The sequence below is a fragment of the Geotrypetes seraphini genome, chromosome 3 (genome assembly GCF_902459505.1).
Source record: "Geotrypetes seraphini chromosome 3, aGeoSer1.1, whole genome shotgun sequence".
Classification (NCBI taxonomy): Eukaryota; Metazoa; Chordata; class Amphibia; order Gymnophiona; family Dermophiidae; genus Geotrypetes; species Geotrypetes seraphini.
The window spans coordinates 386,437,816-386,454,651 of NC_047086.1; the positions used below are offsets into that span (position 1 = coordinate 386,437,816).

The following is a 16,836-nucleotide window of genomic DNA, read 5'->3' on the forward strand; positions in this document are numbered from 1 at the left end:
TTGTACACCGCCTAGAAGGCTGTTTGGGCGGTATAAGAAATTTTAAATAAACTTGAAATTTGAAGCATCACTCCCCCATCACTAGGGAGAGCTGTTTGCTGGATAACCTGCACCACGGCAGAATCTACCTTAGGTTGTTCAAAAACCTGCTGAAAATCAGGAACCAGGGGATAAAGCTTAGACATAGCTTTAGAAGGTTGGAAAGAGCTGTCTGGGGTATCACATAGTTCTGTAACCAGACCAAGGAGCTGTGGATGGGATAGAAAAAGGCACATGAAAACGGTCCCTGACCGAAGCCTGAAAAATGGAAGATGAAGAATCCAAATTGAGCTCTTTCAGAACAGCTGCAATAAAAAGGTGGACAGAACCTCGCTTAAAAAGTCTGCAGATAGAAGGATCAGCACCCAAATCCAGACTCTCAGGGCAGATGAGGTGACTAGTCCCAGCAAAAGTATCAACCATGTCCAAATAGAAGCAGTGTCAGGAGACAGAAGAGATATAATATTTGAATGGCAACTACTGCAATCAAGATCTGCCACAGTCGGACAAGAGGACTCCCGAACAGGACGCTCTGCTTCCAGCACAACAGGCTGAAAAAGACTCGATGCATCCGCCGGCTGCATCAAACGAGAAGGGTCTGAAGAATACGCTTTCCAGAGAATCCAAATAAAATCTGGTGAAATGTCTTACCCTGCAACCATGGTAGGGCTCTGTTGAAGCACATGTACCGTGCCAAAAAAGTCCCCAGTCTCAGAACACAGACGTTTTGCGCCAGACTCCTGAATGACCTCTGAGTGAGAATTTTTCCCGAAGTCACAAACCCAGGCCGGCTCCCTAGGTGAAGTCCAAATCTCCCATCCCCTCCTTCAGAGAGCTACAGCACTCGGTACACAGTCGCTGATCCAGCACCAATCAGGCACAATCAAAGCACACATTCATAGAATAGGGGCTGGGGAGTCCATCCCAAACAATTTTTAAGCAAATCAAGGGGTTGAGGCAGAAATAAAACTTTGAAAAAAAGATTGTTTAAAATCTAAGATGGCCACCGCCAGCAAATTTGCGTCAAAAATGGCAAAAATAAACAAACCCCAAAAATAAAAAATAGCGATTTGGGATCTGGGGAGGTGAGGAACCTGAACCCTACCCTCAGAAATTGTGAAAAATGACTTTAAAATCATTTTAAAAGCCACCCCCAAAGTTCTCATAGGAAATAATGGAGGTTTACTCACTTTTATGCAGTGCCAGACTGCCAGCAGTTTTAAACAGCATTAAAATGGAGGAAAAGGGTTTTCTGCCTCAGAAACAGCTCCAAATGGACCAGGATTGAAATCTTCAGACTGCTAGTCGGCCGGACACTGACTATAACCTCTGCCCCACCCACACACACAGATCCTCGTCCATGCGGTCAGCGGAAGGAAAAGCAGCATGCACCTTGAACCCCAGGGTTTTACTCCAGACGTACACAGCTTGCGCTTAAAACCTGTGAAAAGGTTAGCAGGCAAACAAACTCCCAGGGGAAGGAACCCCGAGTATAAGAAGGGTGGGAAACAGCAGGCTAGCTCCACAGATCCACCAGAAGGGATCTCAAGGCACTGAAGCCACCAAACGAACTTTAGCGAAAAAAAAAAGAAAAGAAGCAGAGCAGCTGCAAAAGACTTCTGCATGGAATGCTTGCAAATATTGAAACTGGATATGTTTCTAGCTCTCAGTCTAAGGGGGAGGAGCATGTGCTCAAAAAAATGTTGGATTTTTGCAACTCCCAGATTGCGGGTTGGGATTGAACATCTAGCGTATGGAATCCAGAAGGGGCTTAACAGAATAAGTACTTTGTTCATATTAGTCCCGTTTTGAAAGATTAATGTTAGCTGTAGGGTGTCCACAACATTTCCTTTAAAATCTTGTCTTTGGTTTTCTGGACACTGCAATATGGTCACTCCTATAACCTTTTTATTTTTATGTATTTATATACCACTTATAGCTTAAGTGGTTTACATTCAGGTACTCAATCATTTTTTCCTATCTGTCCTGGTAGGCTCATTCTCTATCTAATGTATCTAAGACAATGGGGGATTAAGTGACCTACCCAGGGTCACCAGGAGTAGCATGGGATTTGAACCCACAACCTCAGGGTGCTGAGGCTGTAGCTCTAACTACTGCACCACACACCTGAAAGAAAAATCTGTCCTTTAATTTCCAGAATAGATTCTAACGTCTTCCAACAATCTCTTGTTTATTCTCGGGCACAACCCTTGCTTCTCTCTCCTCCAATCCTTCACCCTCCATAAATCCCTGAATCTTTGCCTCTTTCCCTTATCCCTTCTTCCACCCTTCCTCCTTTACATTTCTCTACTTTCCACCATTCTCCCTTCTTCTTTCTCTCACTCCACTTCTGCAGAAGCTAAGTATACAGATATCAGAGGTGTGTTTTTTATGTGTTGTCCGCTAACTGTGGGGCACCATTCTGAAGGAAGTTACGAGTATATTGGTTCAAAGTATGGCTGTTTCCAGTAGCCTTCTCTAAATAGGCTTATGACGATTTCTTACTGTGTAGTTGGTGTTTGTGGATTGATTAATAATATGTTTATGATGTTACTATTGTATTTTAGGCTTGATTTGTATTTGTGTTAATTTTAATTTTTTTGTTATGTTTTTATGTTATTTTATGTTTTACATTTATACTTCATTGAATTCTGTTAATTCTAAATAAAAGAAATAATATTTTGGCTCATTGATGTTTAACATGTCTTCATAAACCGGGATCAAAGCAATTTAAAACATATTTATACATGTAAACATGTTTTTTATCCATATTTATGGTTAAAGCAGTGGGCTGAAAACCATGGAATTTCAGTTTAAATCCTACTGCAGTTCCTTGCAATCTTGGGCATGTCAATTATCCTTCTATTATCTCAGGCACAATCTTAGATTGAAAGCCCTTCAGGGACAGAAAATACCTACGGTACCCAAATATAACTACTCAATTTACAACTGAAAAAGATATGAGCTACATCCAAAATCCCTTTCCTTATAAATTAGATATGCAATGGTGTCTCAATAAGAGAAAAAAAAATTCAAACATATGCATACAAGGTGAAAAAAAAAACCCCCATCCAGAATGCTCTGGAAAAAAAAAGCATGTTTGGTTACCTGTATCTGCCAGGTTCTCTGCTATACTCATTCATGATCTGTCGGAAGCCACGAACCATGTCATGCATTCCAACTTGGGTGGTGGTAAAGTCATGGAAAAGCTCCGAATAGGCTGTAATTTTGTCCTTTAAGAATGAAAAACAAGTTACTATAGACTTTCTAAAGCACACTCATGAATGTGAGGAGCAACGTACAATATTTTCCTGGGAAAAATAGGCAAGATTGAAGGAATGGCCTATAATCTTGACAAGTAGCAGTCAATTTTAAAATAGCCCATTTCTACAAGTAAAACAGATTTCATTCCCAGAAAGAGGATATTTTAAAACAGCCCAGCCCGTGCTCAGGTAAAACTGCACAAGGCAGTCTTAGGGGTGTGATTAGAGCAGAGGCTGCAATTACACATAGCTTTCTATTTTCAGACTTACATCTGTGGTGTTTTGCTGGAAAAAACTCAGAAGAAAGTAGGCACAAACGTTACTTAAATTTTAACTCAAGTCCACTTTGAAGATCAAAGATGTACAAAGGACAGTTTAAATTAAGAAAGAAAAACAAATAATGCTGAGATTAATCTAAGCTGAGCTCAAAGTTCCCTAATAACTCATCTAGGGCTAGATCTTATTGTCCTTTTCTTTTTCCAAGCGAGACAGCGACAGGAAGGTCACCAGCTGTGAAGGATCAAAAAAGACAAATTTCTGAGAAGAATAATACACTATGCATTTACATGGATGACGTAAATAAAAGGTTGCCCCAAGGGCCAACACCCAGTGGCGTACCTAGGGGGGGGGCGGGGGGGGCGGGCCGCCCCGGGTACCAGCCCTAAGGGGGTGTTCCCGGCCTTGCCGTTCAGTCCCCCGCCACCCCCGAAGGACCGCTCGCCCCCCTGGCCTCCCCGCACCACCTATGAACAGCCGCAGCAGGATCGCGAAGTCAGCGTCAGCATCCCTGCGCTGCTTCCTACGACGCGATCCCGCCCCTCCTCTGACGTCAGAGGAGGGGCGGGACCGTGGCGCAGGAAGCAGCAGGGATCGCTGACGCTGACTTCGCGATCCTGCTGCGGCTGTTCATAGGTGGTGCGGGGAGGCCAGGGGGGCGAGCGGTCCTTCGGGGGTGGCGGGGGACTGAACGGCAAGGCCGGGAACACCCCCTTAGGGCTGGTACCCGACGCTGACTTCGCGATCCTGCTGCGGCTGTTCATAGGTGGTGCGGGGAGGCCAGGGGGGCGAGCGGTCCTTCGGGGTGGGTCGGGGCATCAGGCCTTCAGGGTGGGGCGGGCGGGCAGGCAAGCAGGCTTTCAAGGGGGAGGGGGGTGACAGGCAGGCAGGCAGGCCTTCAAGGGGGGACAGGCCTTCGGGGGGGGGTGCAGACATTCAAGGGGTGCAGGCCTTCAAGGGGGGCAGGCAGGCCTTCAGGGGGGTGCAGACCTTCGGGGGGGGGGGTGTAGGCCTTTGGGGGGGTGCAGACCTTCAAGGGGGTGCAGGCCTTCAAGGGGGGAAAGGCAGGCAGGCCTTCAAGGGGGGGACAGGCCTACAAGGGGGGGGGACAGGCCTACAAGGGGGGGGACAGGCCTACAAGGGGGGGGACAGGCCTTCAAGGGGGGGTGCAGGCCTTCAAGGGGGGGTGCAGGCCTTCAAGGGGGGTGCAGGCCTTCAAGGGGGGAAAGGCAGGCAGGCCTTCAAGGGGGGGACAGGCCTACAAGGGGGGGGGGACAGGCCTACAAGGGGGGGACAGGCCTACAAGGGGGGGGGACAGGCCTTCAAGGGGGGGTGCAGGCCTTCAAGGGGGGGTGCAGGCCTTCAAGGGGGGTGCAGGCCTTCAAGGGGGAGACAGGCCTTCAAGGGGGGGAAAGGCAGGCAGGCAGGCCTTAAAGGGGGGACAGGCCTACAAGGGGGTGGGACAGGCCTTCAAGGGGGGGACAGGCCTTCGGGGGGGTGCAGACCTTCAAGGGAGTGCAGGCCTTCGGGGGGGGGGGTGCAGTCCTTCAGGGGTGGGGTTTAGGCCTTCAGAGGGGGACAGACCTTCGGGTGGGAGGTAAAGTCCTTCGGGGGGTGCAGGTCTTCAGGGGTGGGGTGTAGCCCTTCGGAGGGGGGACAGACCTTCGGGGGAGGGGGGTCCTGGTGTAAAAGTACACAGAGGGAGAGAGGGAAGGGGGGGTTCAAAGATACATGCATATGCCAGACTTTGGGGGTTAGAAATAATGGGTCTAAAAACAGAGGAGTGGGAGAGAGATGGTGCATAATGGGATTTAGGGAGGGAAGGAACAGAAAGGGAGAGAACTTGGAAACAGGGGATGGTGTGGAGGGGGGATAGAGATACTGGATAGGAGGATAGTTGGGAACAGAAAGGGAGAGATGGTGGATCCTGGGGTGGTGGGGAGTTGAGAAAAGGTGAATCTGTGGATGGAGACAAAAAAAAGGAAAGATGCCAGATCTCCGGGAGAGGGAAGGGAAACGGAAGGGGAGAACAGAGATGGCAGACGGATGGTTAGCACGGAGAAAGGAGACCCTGGCAAGCAAGACAACAAGAGCCTGGGACCAACAAGATTTGAATATTGATCAGAGAACAAAAGGTAGGAAAAATAATTTTATTTTCTGTTTTGTGATTACAATATGTTAGATTTGAAAAGTGTACATGAGACAGCTTGAAATGGGAACTTTTCTATTTTTGTGAATGGCAAGGCTGAGTTCAGTTAAAATATATGCTTTATAAGAAAATATAATAATGTGTTTTATAAAGTTTATAAGCATTGCTGGCATACTCGGTGAGGTGTTCCTAGTGTTGGTGGTGGTGGTAGCATGTCAGTGTGTTGAGAGGAAGAGGTAGTCTGGGAAATTCTGCTGAGCAAACTCTGGGCCCATTTCCACCCCCAGTTAGTCCACTCCACTCAACTGGTTCACACACTGAGTGGGTCTTTGGGTGTTATTTCTGGGTAGTTGTTTTAGAATCTCTTCCAGTGGTTTGTCAGTATCTCCTTCTGGTCCAAGGAAGGAAACTTTGTCAACCTTAGCATTGACCTTCAGAATATGTTTGTAACAGCGCTGCTTGTGTGGCATTAGGCTATGTAGTGATCGAAAGAAAAAAACAGACCTTTGCACATTTTTGCACTATATGGTGGGTGTATGAGGAGATTCATTTCCTGCACAGTTAAGTCCATTTTTTCTACTGAATAATAGTATAGGTACAATGAAAGTAAATAGCAAAAATGTTTGAGTAGATAATTAAGGAAATCTTTTTCATATTGCTTGCTTATGGACTGGGAAAAAAGACTGTTCAAGCAAATGTCTCCAGAACTGCTTTAATGGAAAAATGTGATTTTTTTTTTTTTAAGTACTTTGTGAAATTTATTGTTGTTGTGAAATTTATTGTTATACTTTGTTTAAACTTAAAAAGCGGTGTCATTAACAGTGAATCTAATCGAAAAATCGATTCAACAGGGTGAATCGGATCGAATGAAATATTTTTCTCTGAATCGGGCAGCACTATTGGCTACCATGAGAATGGGCTACTGGGCATGATGGACCATTGGTGTGACCCAGTTAGGCTATTCTTATGTTATGTTCTCATCTGTAGGGGCCTTTGTTTTCACTTCTTATTTTAATGTATTTTTTTCCTGGGAACTTATCAGTGTTTTTTTATAATGGGAACAAAAATGGAAGAGAATTAATGTGTGTGGAATGGGGGGGGGGGTAACTAATTTCTTCAGCTAAATAATTCAATCCACTTCAAACAGACATAGGAGAACTCACGCACCATTCACACACCCTCCAACCAAAAACGTCAAAAGAAAAAAACTGTTCGACAACCTCCTAGCCATTCGAGCTGCAACACTTGACCCCCAACTCTACAACCTATTGACCTCGACCACAAACTACAAAACCTTAAAAAAAGAAATAAAAACCCTTCTATTAAAAAAAACACATAAAACCAAACTAACATAATCAGAACTGTCCCAAGCATCACCTGCAACTACTCCATATGTACTTCTGATGTCATGACAATTCAGACATAATTTATGTTATGTTATGTTTGGAATAATGGTTACATAAATGAGGTTCAATAAAAGAAAATTTTCTGTGGGAGCATTTGTTGGAACTTCTGTTATCCTGATTTCTTCTATCTGTGGGCTTTCTTTAGCTAACCTACTTATCTGGGGCTTTCCACTTCTGCAGCTGCCCTTTTCACGGTCCACTTTGCGCTTGCACTCTCTGGGGAGGGGGGGTTGGGTCTGGGCTTGGTGGGGTAGGTGTGTCTGGTAGTTTTGTCTGGGTGGTGGCTGGGTGTTTCTTGGGTGCTTGTTGTGCGGATTGGTGTGTCTGGTGAGCGGTCTGGGTGTTGTTGCTTGTGGGGGTTTTTTTCATTATAAAATATGGCTGAGGGTCTAGTCCGGCTTATTATTCTTGTGGGTTCTGGGGTGGGATTTGTTTGCTTGCCCCAAGTTTTGGCCTTTTGTTGTGTATTGCTATGCCTCTCATTGGCAATTTTCTCTTGGGAGAGGCTTGTTCATGCTTGTTGTTGCTGTTACTCTCATTCTGTGTTCTTTTTGATAATGTATAAGTTTCTGTACAGACCATGGTTGCTTGTCTGGACCTTTTGCCATTCTCAATAAAAATACTTTGGAAAAAAAAAAAAAAAAGAAAATTTTCACTGCCTGTTTCTATTCTGACCATTTATTCCATTTCATGGTTATTGCAAAAAAAAAAAAAAAAAAAATTTTACATGAGGGGGGGGGGGGGGTGTCAAAAAATGATGGGCCCCGGGTGCCACATACCCTAGGTACGCCACTGCCAACACCCCTGGCTTTAATAGTAGAAATTCTTTACGACGCCTCTGGGTTTCTCTGGCAAGATCAGGATACATTTGTATCTGCATTCCTAAAAAGGTTTTCATTTTATTTTTAAAGAAAAGTCTCAATAACCAGTTTTTGTCTGGGGCCAATGGCACTGTTAATAATAAGGTTGATGGGACTGCCTTTTCAGTATTCGAGGATTCCAATATAGTGGACACATCCAAATTTTCCTGTTCAACCTCTTGCTGTTGTTTCCGTTGATTAGTAGGAAGACAGTAAACTTGTGTAAATGGTGGTATCATATTTTCAGACAAACTCAAAATTTCCATCAAATATCTTTTCAGCATCTCCCGAGGTGTAATCATCAAGACCTTAGGGAAATTTACCAATCTTAAATTATTTCCACGGGAAAAGTTTTCCAAGGATTCTAACTTTCTTCTAAGATTGGTATTGTCCTTAATTATTGTTTCATAAATTTGTTTGGTCTTAATTGACTCCTGGTTAATGCTGACAATCTCTTTTCTAAGCTCTGTTGTTTCCTTTTTACTTCTTTTATTTCTTTATCATGATGTTTTATTTCCCCTTCTATTTGATTTAATTGAGGTTTTAACAAATTAGGAATATTAGCAACCAGGTCCCAGATAGTTTCAAGTGTTACCTCTTGGGGTCTCTGAAGATGAAAAGAATAGGCTGCAGACTCTTCTCCCTCTGGTGAAACTGCCTGTTGAGCACTCTCATGGATCTGTCCGTTCTCCTCTGCTGTCGACTCCTCTGTTTCTTCAAACAGACTCTCTTGAAAATGTGGAGAGTCTGGATCCCTGCTCCCTCCATGATTGACAACGGCCTCCAGGGCTGAAGATACTCCCTCTTTGGAGAGTTCCCCCTCCCGCGGGGAGCTGGTAACCTGAGGGCGTGGGGGCGGAGCCCTTGTGTCGGGGCTTAGCGTGGTCTCAAGTCCCTGAGAGATCGCCTCCGTTCTGCCCGTTCGGGGCGTCTCTAGCGGGAACGCCTCCGACTGCAGGGAACTCTGCATGCGGCGAAACAGCTCCTCAATGTTTCCCAAACTGGGTCCGACGGAGCTCCGCGAGACCCCAGCCGTGCTCCGACCCCTCCACTTGGGCATTCTGCCGAAAATTCAACGCGGAATCAAAGTAAGTGAAGAGCTCACCAGCGCGTGACGCTCAGCTTAGAGATTCGGCAGCCATCTTGATCTTCACCCCACATTTCCTGTAGCGGCACAAACATTAATAGGTACATTTTCCATGGGGATTTTCCAAAGGAAAAGTACCTTGTACTTTCATCTTGAAAATCAATGGAGACCTTGAAGGTAAAAAGTATAATACAGGCACTGTGAAAATTCCCTTTCAGTATATATAGTACTCCCAGGATAACTCTGTATAACAGTGAAATGTAAAAGTTGTGCAAAATTTCTACATTATGGAGATAATTCTATCGCTGGGCACGTGGTGGGAGCAGTGTTCTTCAATGCAAGGCCCGGTGGCCAATGGTGACTTCTGGAGACTTCTGGGACAGCCCTATTGTATTTCTGATTTATTTCTGCTACTCTGCCTTTCTACCCAGGCTCAGGACATAAAAAAGAATATGGACTGGGGGGGAGCCACATGCTTGAACGATAAGGTACCGTATATACTTGAATATAAACCAAGATTTTTGGGCCCAAAAATGGGGGGCTCGGTTTATATTCAGGTCATCGCCCACCTGCCCCCCTCCCAGACTTGTTGCAGGCCTCCGCCGGGCCTGTCATATGGCATGGTGGGGTGGCCAAGACAGAAGTGATCCCTCCCTTCCCTATGTATCTTTTGAATCCCTTGTGGTCCAGAGTATACCAGGCAAGAGAGCTTTCCACGCTCCTGTCCTGCGCTGAGCCCCTCCCTAAATGGCCGCCTCGAGTTCTCGCAGCCCAGCGGTGTACCGAGCATGAGAATGCTTTCCTCGCTCCTGCCCGGTGCTGAGCCACTCACTGAATGGCTGCCCTGAGATCTATGGCTTGCACAAATGTTTGTGCCTAAGGACACATCTACCTGGTTACACTAGCATTCTATAGAAAAATAGGTGTCTATTTTGCTTTACAGAACATGCACCAATCAAGCGCCATTCACTGATTCTAAGAGCGCAGAGTTTTGCAAAGAGTTGCCTCTGATCCATGAGTTTCTGAGCCAGGACCTTTAAGGACCCCTGAGGAAGACAGTTTTTGTCGAAACACAGACCATGTAGGGTCCAAAGTCCCCAATGGTTTGGGTCCTAGATTGAACTTTTAATAAAGCCTGCATCTTGATCATCTTCTCTACAGTGTCTTTGGTTTTATCCAATTTTTATTTCTATGGAGCACTTAGACCCAAATTCTGTAACCAGCGCCTACAATTAGGCACCTATTTCGGAGACGCCCAACTAGTTAGGCGCCTATCTAAATTGAAGAACAAATCCAATTAAGCTTTTTAATCGGTGTCAGGTCAAAAGCGCGCCGGGACAAAGGCGCGCCCAGACAATTGAGCGCAGCGCGGGGGTGCGCACCGCAGAAAATTACTGATTTTAGGGCTCCGACGGGGATGTGTGGGGGGGAACCCCCCCACTTTACTTAATAGAGATCACGCCGCGTTGTGGGGGCGTTGTGGGGGGTTTGGGGGGGTTGTAACCCCCCACATTTTACTGAAAACTTCACTTTTTCCCTGTTTTTAGGGAAAAAGTTAAGTTTACAGTAAAATGTGGGGGTTACAACCCCCCAAGCCCCCCACAACGCGGCGCGATCTCTATTAAGTAAAGTGGGGGGGTTCCCCCCCCACGCCCCCCGTCAGAGCCCTAAAAACAGTAATTTTCTGTGGTGCGCACCCCCACGCTGCGCTCAATTGTCTGGGCGCGCCTTTGTCCCGGCCCGCTTTTGACCCGACACCAAAAATTTAGGCTATGCATGTTAGGCGTGGATGTGGCTACGTGTTAGGCTCCTTCTTACAGAATCATTGCTCTTAAGCTCGCTCGCATGGGCGCCTAACTTTTAGTTGTGCCTAGATCTGGCCTATTTAATGGTTGCCTCCAAAATAGGTGCCGCTCAGCGCGATTCCCTAAACAAAACCCAATTTTACTCGAATTGCTATCAGCGCCTAACTTTTGGGCATTTCTTATAGAATTTGCCCTTTAAGGTCAACCTTTTGGTTCTGATAGTAAGGAGGGAGGCAGGGGGATGGAGCACCCTTGGCACAGTTTTGGCAGAGTCTTCACCAGCAGTAAGCAGCACCTCCAACCTGTTGCTTGCACTAGCCTCAGCCAGGGCAGGATTAATTCATCGAAGGCCGCTAGGCACACAAGTACACTGGGCCCCCTGCCCTGCCCCACCCCACCATGCACCCAGGCGGAAACAGGAAGCTGCGTCAGAGGGAAGCTTTGGGCAAGCAGCACCTCTTGCACAATTACAGTTCCCATTGCCTTTCTTACCCGCGTTGCTTGTTTGTCTTACTTTCCGTCGATGGGGGGGGGCGCGTTGCCGATCGGGGTGGGGCCCGCGTTGCTGATTGGGGGGGGGGGAACCCGCATTGCCGATCGATGCTGGAGGGGCCCATCGCTGCTTGGAAAAAACAATGTTGATGCCCTCCTTCATCGGGCCTCCCTGACCATTTCAGGCCCTAGGCACGTGCCTCCTTGGCCTATTGGTTAATCCTGCCCTGGCCTCAGCCCTCCCTCTGACATCAATTCTTGTTTGTGGGACCAGGAAGTGATGTCAGGGGGAAGACTGAGGCCAGCTATCAGTGACGATTTGAAGAGGTATGGAGGCACAGTGTGGCAATGCCAAGGGGGGGGGGGGCACAGTGCAGCAATGTGGGGTACCTCCATACCAGGCACAAACGTCTCGCTACACAACTGCCTGAGATGCAGCTGAATGCAGATGCAGATGAATGCAGCAGAGCAAAATAGGTTGGAGGTAGTGTAACACGCAGGTTGAACAGAGGTTATTATGAGAGCTGGCTAAGGGACTGTGGAGCCTTCAGCCAACTTTTACATCGGTGCCTCCCCCCCAACTCAGTTCTCTTCTAATCAGTCCACCCAAATTGGACTGGGGCTCTTTGAGAATAAACCTGGGAACCATTATTCTAATACAAAATTGTTGTCATCAGTATTTACTGTATATGGTTCTTTATTTTGTCATTTTAAAAACCAATGCAATTTTAAATAATTGCATTATTATCTGTAGTAACAAAATATTCACAGGTAGTGGAATTAAACTTACCGGGCTTTGTGATTTATTTACTTGAGTCTCATCTCTAAGAGTTTCTGATTCTAGTAGAAATTTCGTAGTATCAACTCTTAATCCATCAACTCCTTTGCCAAGCCAGAATTTGATAACTTCCTAAACATAACAACAACAAAAAAGACAAAACCAGTTAATTATATCATTAATAACAACAATTTCCTACACACTTCCCCTTCTGCATTCGCAATGATAGGGGAATGGCAAGGCAGCGAATAGAGAAAAACTGTGAATAACTTTTCGTATGTTATCCGCGGTTTTTCTAAAAAACAAAAACAAAAAACAGACACAAAACCATGAATAACCGGACCTGTTACAGTGAAGAAAGTGCAGCTGGGAAGATCAATTTTCTCTGTGCAACGCCAGGAGCAGCGATTTCCTGTGACATAAATTTGGGGGTGGGGCCTTTGATCGAAAAACCATGAATAACCAAAACCGCGGACAGCAAAACCGCAAATACGGAGGGGGAAGTACATAGCAGTATGTTTGGGGAAGAATCTCACATAGGAAGTGAGTGACAACTGGTGTATACTAGTGCTGCCTGATTCACGATTCAAATCGATTCACCGATTTGAATCAGGTGAATTGATTCGAATCGATTCAATTTTAAGAAAAATCGGCCTCCCAATTCGATGGCCAACCCTCCCCCCTGTGCTTTCCTACAATAGGTGCGGCAGCACTGCTTCTTGCTGGCCGTCCACTGCCACTCCTGCTTGAAGGCGGAGGGTCAGTCGTAAAGGCCTGAATGTTTCCACAGCTTCCTCACTCTTACCGGCTTAAGCTAATATGGCAGCCTGCAGGATTGCTGGTGCTATAGTGATCCCTGCAGCTGCCCATCATCTTCAGCGGCATGTTCTTTCTGCTACGGTCCCGCCCCTCGTCTGACATCAAGGTCAGGATCGCGGCAGAGGAAACGTGCTGCTGAGGATGACGGCAGCCGCAGGGATCGCTATAGCACCAGCGATCCTGCAGGCTGCCTTATTAGCTTAAGGTAAACGCGGGGAAGCTGGGGGGGGAACAGGCCTTGGGGGCAGGGGGGCAGGCCTTCATGGGGAAAAGGCAGGCCTATGTAGAGGGAGGAGGAGGAAGAGTGCCTAAGCGGCAGGAGGCAGGCCTGTGCAGAGGGAGGAGGAGGAAGGAGTAAGAGAGGGAAGGGAGATACTAGACGTGGGGTGAAGGGAAGAGAGAGACCAAACCAAAAAAAGGGGGAGGAAAGCAGAGGAGAGGTGCTGGACTAATGGAGAGAGGGAGAGAGAGAAATGCAAGACCACAAGGGGAAGGGTACAAGAGGGACAGATACTGCTCCAAAGTAGGTGGGCAGGGTTTAGGATGGCAGGAGACATAGTAGGAGAAAGCCTGCACCTGGGGAAGGGGATACAGGAGGTAAGGAAGAGAAAAAGAAGAAGCTGGATATGGGGAGAGACATGAAACATAAGATGCTGGGCATGGAGGGAGCATAGGAACAGGGACACAAGGGGGATACTACTAGAGAGGAGAATAGGGACAGGGACACAGAAGAGAGTTGCTGGATGAAAGGAGAGAAAAGGAGAGATAGTGGATCTGTGGATGATGGGGTCCATTGCTGCAGCTGCGGGGGGATGGAGATGAACAAAAGGAAAAATGCCAGACCTCCAGGGGAGGAAAGGGAAACAAAAGGGGAGGACAGAGATGGAAGATGGATGGTTAACATGGAGAAAGAAGAAAGAAGGAGAGCTTGATCAGAAGACAACCAGACCAACATGGGACCAACATGATTTGAAAAATGACCAGACAACAAAAGGTAGGAAAAATAATTTTATTTTCTGTTTTGTTATTACAATATGTCAGATTTGAAATGTGTATCCTTCCAGAGCTGGTGTTAGACAGCGAACGTAAGCTAGGATTTAACAGAGAGAGGAAAAGTATTTTTTGGTTGTTTATTTTGTTTACACCACAGGACCAGTGTAGGTAGGAGAAGGCAAAGGGGGCAAAGAGGCTATAAAATAAACCCAAAATCATACAATCCAGCGGTATATGTCACAATCACAAAAAATAGTGTAAAATACCACTTATATGAAACAATACACATCAGTATTGTTAGCCCCTTACAATTTAGGGCTTACTATACGGCCTCAGAGATGGAGCCTACGCACAGCAATACAATCACAAGCTGAGATGATCCGTGTAGTTGTGATACTCCTGCTCCAATCATTGGCCAATAAATACTTTTTTTATGCTTTTTTTAAATATAGTGTTTATCTTAGAGCTAATATAAACCCTTCACCAATCAATTCTGAAGATTCTTCAGCAAGTACTGTGCATATTGTCCCAATTTTGAAAAACCAGACCACAAAACTTATCTTGTTGTTTAGTAGTCTTCACTGTGGGAGTCTTATTTTAAAACCTCAGTTAGTTCAGACGGACATGAACTAACTGAGGTTTTAAAATAAGTTTAAAAATAAGGTTTAAAATAAAACACTATATTTAAAAAAAGCATAAAAAAAGTATTTATTGGCCAATGATTGGAGCAGGAGTATCACAACTACGCGGATCATCTCAGCTTGTGATTGTATTGCTGTGCGTAGGCTCCATCTCTGAGGCCGTATAGTAAGCCCTAAATTGTAAGGGGCTAACAATACTGATGTGTATTGTTTCATATAAGTGGTATTCTACACTATTTTTTGTGATTATAAAATAAACCCACCAAGATGTTTGAAAAAAAACACCCAATTGGGCAGGAAAATCGAATCAAAAAAAATCAATTGAATAGGCTGAATCGAATCAAATTTTTTTTTCCTGAATTGGGCAGCAGTAGTGTATACCAACAGATTGTATTAGGGAACATTTTATAAAGGAGACATACTGGGGAGAAGGATCACACAGTCAGACATGGATGATTGTTTCCCAATGAAAGAATACCTGACAAGACAGACTGTTTGGGACAATGGATACCTGTAAATTTCTACCCAGAAGTCTTTCTCCCTCACCTCAGTCTTGCCTACTGTCATGATCTTATGAACAAACAGTACATATTTCTGATCAAATTTATTTAACACTTCAGCACAATTATTGCTTTTGTAAGTAGTTACCACCAGAAACTATCCATTATGTATTTAGTAAATTAAGAATGATGTATGCATTTGCTACTCAATGTATCACACAATACAAAGGTAAAAACAACCCCAGGTATAGGAAATAGCAACGAGGTCATGTGATGCTCGCGTGCTGATCAGACGCCGGTGAGCCGAGCTCCGCTCTAAACCTAAGAAAACATCCCCGAACTAGCTTACAGTCGGCACAAATCGCCATTCATTTGCTCCATCCGGCATCGGGTTTTCTCCTGCTTCTCTGGGGCGTCTCGGAGAAGAGCGGATTCGCTGCGGCCGGCCGGTATGCCGATAAGGACCCCGAGGCCTGGCAAAGAGAGGTCTGCTAAGCCCCTGAAAATGGTGGCCCCCAGCCCGATCGCAGCAGGTACGGCCCAGCACAATGCAGACATGCAGGTTTCAGTCTGCCACTTCTCAAAACTTTTGGATGAAAAATTGTCCAAACTGCATGCAGTGCTGGAAGAAGTGAAAGACAGCATTGCGGGTCATGCTGCGCGCCTCCAGCAAGCAGAAGAACGGATCTCGGCGCAGGAAGACCGGGCAGAAACAACGGACGGACGTCTGGCGGCCTTGGAAACAAAAATTCAGCAGCTGGACGATCGGGCTGAGGAGGCAGAGAATCGCAGCCGCCGAAATAACCTGCGGCTTATTGGGGTGCCGGAGTCAGTCCGTGATGCTGAGTTGGCAGACCTGGTGGCCACGTGGCTGCCTCAAACCCTCGGACTTCCATCCTCCATAGGCCCAGTGCATGTGGAAAGGGTACATCGGATAGGGGCGCCACGCGCTGAAGGAGCCCGACCACGTCCAGTCATAGCTCGCTTCCCCAACTATGCTGTTAAGGCTCGCATTCTGGAGGCATACAGGCGAGCGAGCTCCCTGGATTACAATGGCACCAAGATCTTGCTTTTTCAGGATTTCTCCATCAGGCTCTCGGAGAAGAGACGGGCTTTGGCGCCCTACTGTACACAGCTTCATGCCAGAGGGATTAAATTCACTCTCCAATATCCTGCTAAAGTGCGCATTCAAACCAACACTGGTGTAGTCCTGATGGATACTCCAGCAGCGCTCCGCTCTTACTTGGAGGGACTGCCAGTCCCTTGAGAGGCCTGGGGTTGCTGAAAGCTTGATTGATTTGTTGTCCCGAACTTTTTGGGAGGCGGCGGACTTTATACCAGCTGCTGGGACAGAGAGAGATGGATTTCTTGGAACTGTGCATGAGGAGTGCTGACTGATGGAGGTTTCTTTCCGCTCTTGGCTCCTGGCTTTTGGACAGATCCATACCAGGGGCTATCTCCCTGCTGCCTGTACATGGGGAGTCCTCTATGTAGACTATGGATTTGTTTCCACATTGCGGGGGGTCTGAATCTCTTGTTCTGCAGCCTGCTGGGGAGTCCTTGTTGGGCATTATGTTTTCTTAATACTTGCTGGAGCGAGTTTGTTTACATTTATTATTTTTGTGCTGACTGTATGGACATCATGCTGCACTTTGTTTTCTAGGGGGGAGGGGGTACGGGGTTCTGGTTACATCATAGTTTTCTGGTTGGGTTGGGTACTGGAAGGTT

At 46.3% G+C, this 16,836-nt stretch overlaps 1 protein-coding gene across 2 annotated transcripts in view; it reads right to left on the reverse strand.

The window, feature by feature from the left end:
• Nucleotides 1-16,836, reverse strand: part of SLC3A1 (solute carrier family 3 member 1) — an 83,651-nt gene that overhangs the window by 27,770 nt on the left and 39,045 nt on the right. For both annotated transcript variants that reach the window (XM_033935867.1, XM_033935866.1), the window contains 2 exons: nucleotides 12,168-12,287; nucleotides 3,148-3,272 (listed from right to left, as the gene is read on the reverse strand). In XM_033935867.1, the coding sequence (XP_033791758.1) occupies nucleotides 3,148-3,272; nucleotides 12,168-12,287 (245 nt within the window). The remainder of the gene's footprint in view (nucleotides 1-3,147; nucleotides 3,273-12,167; nucleotides 12,288-16,836) is intronic.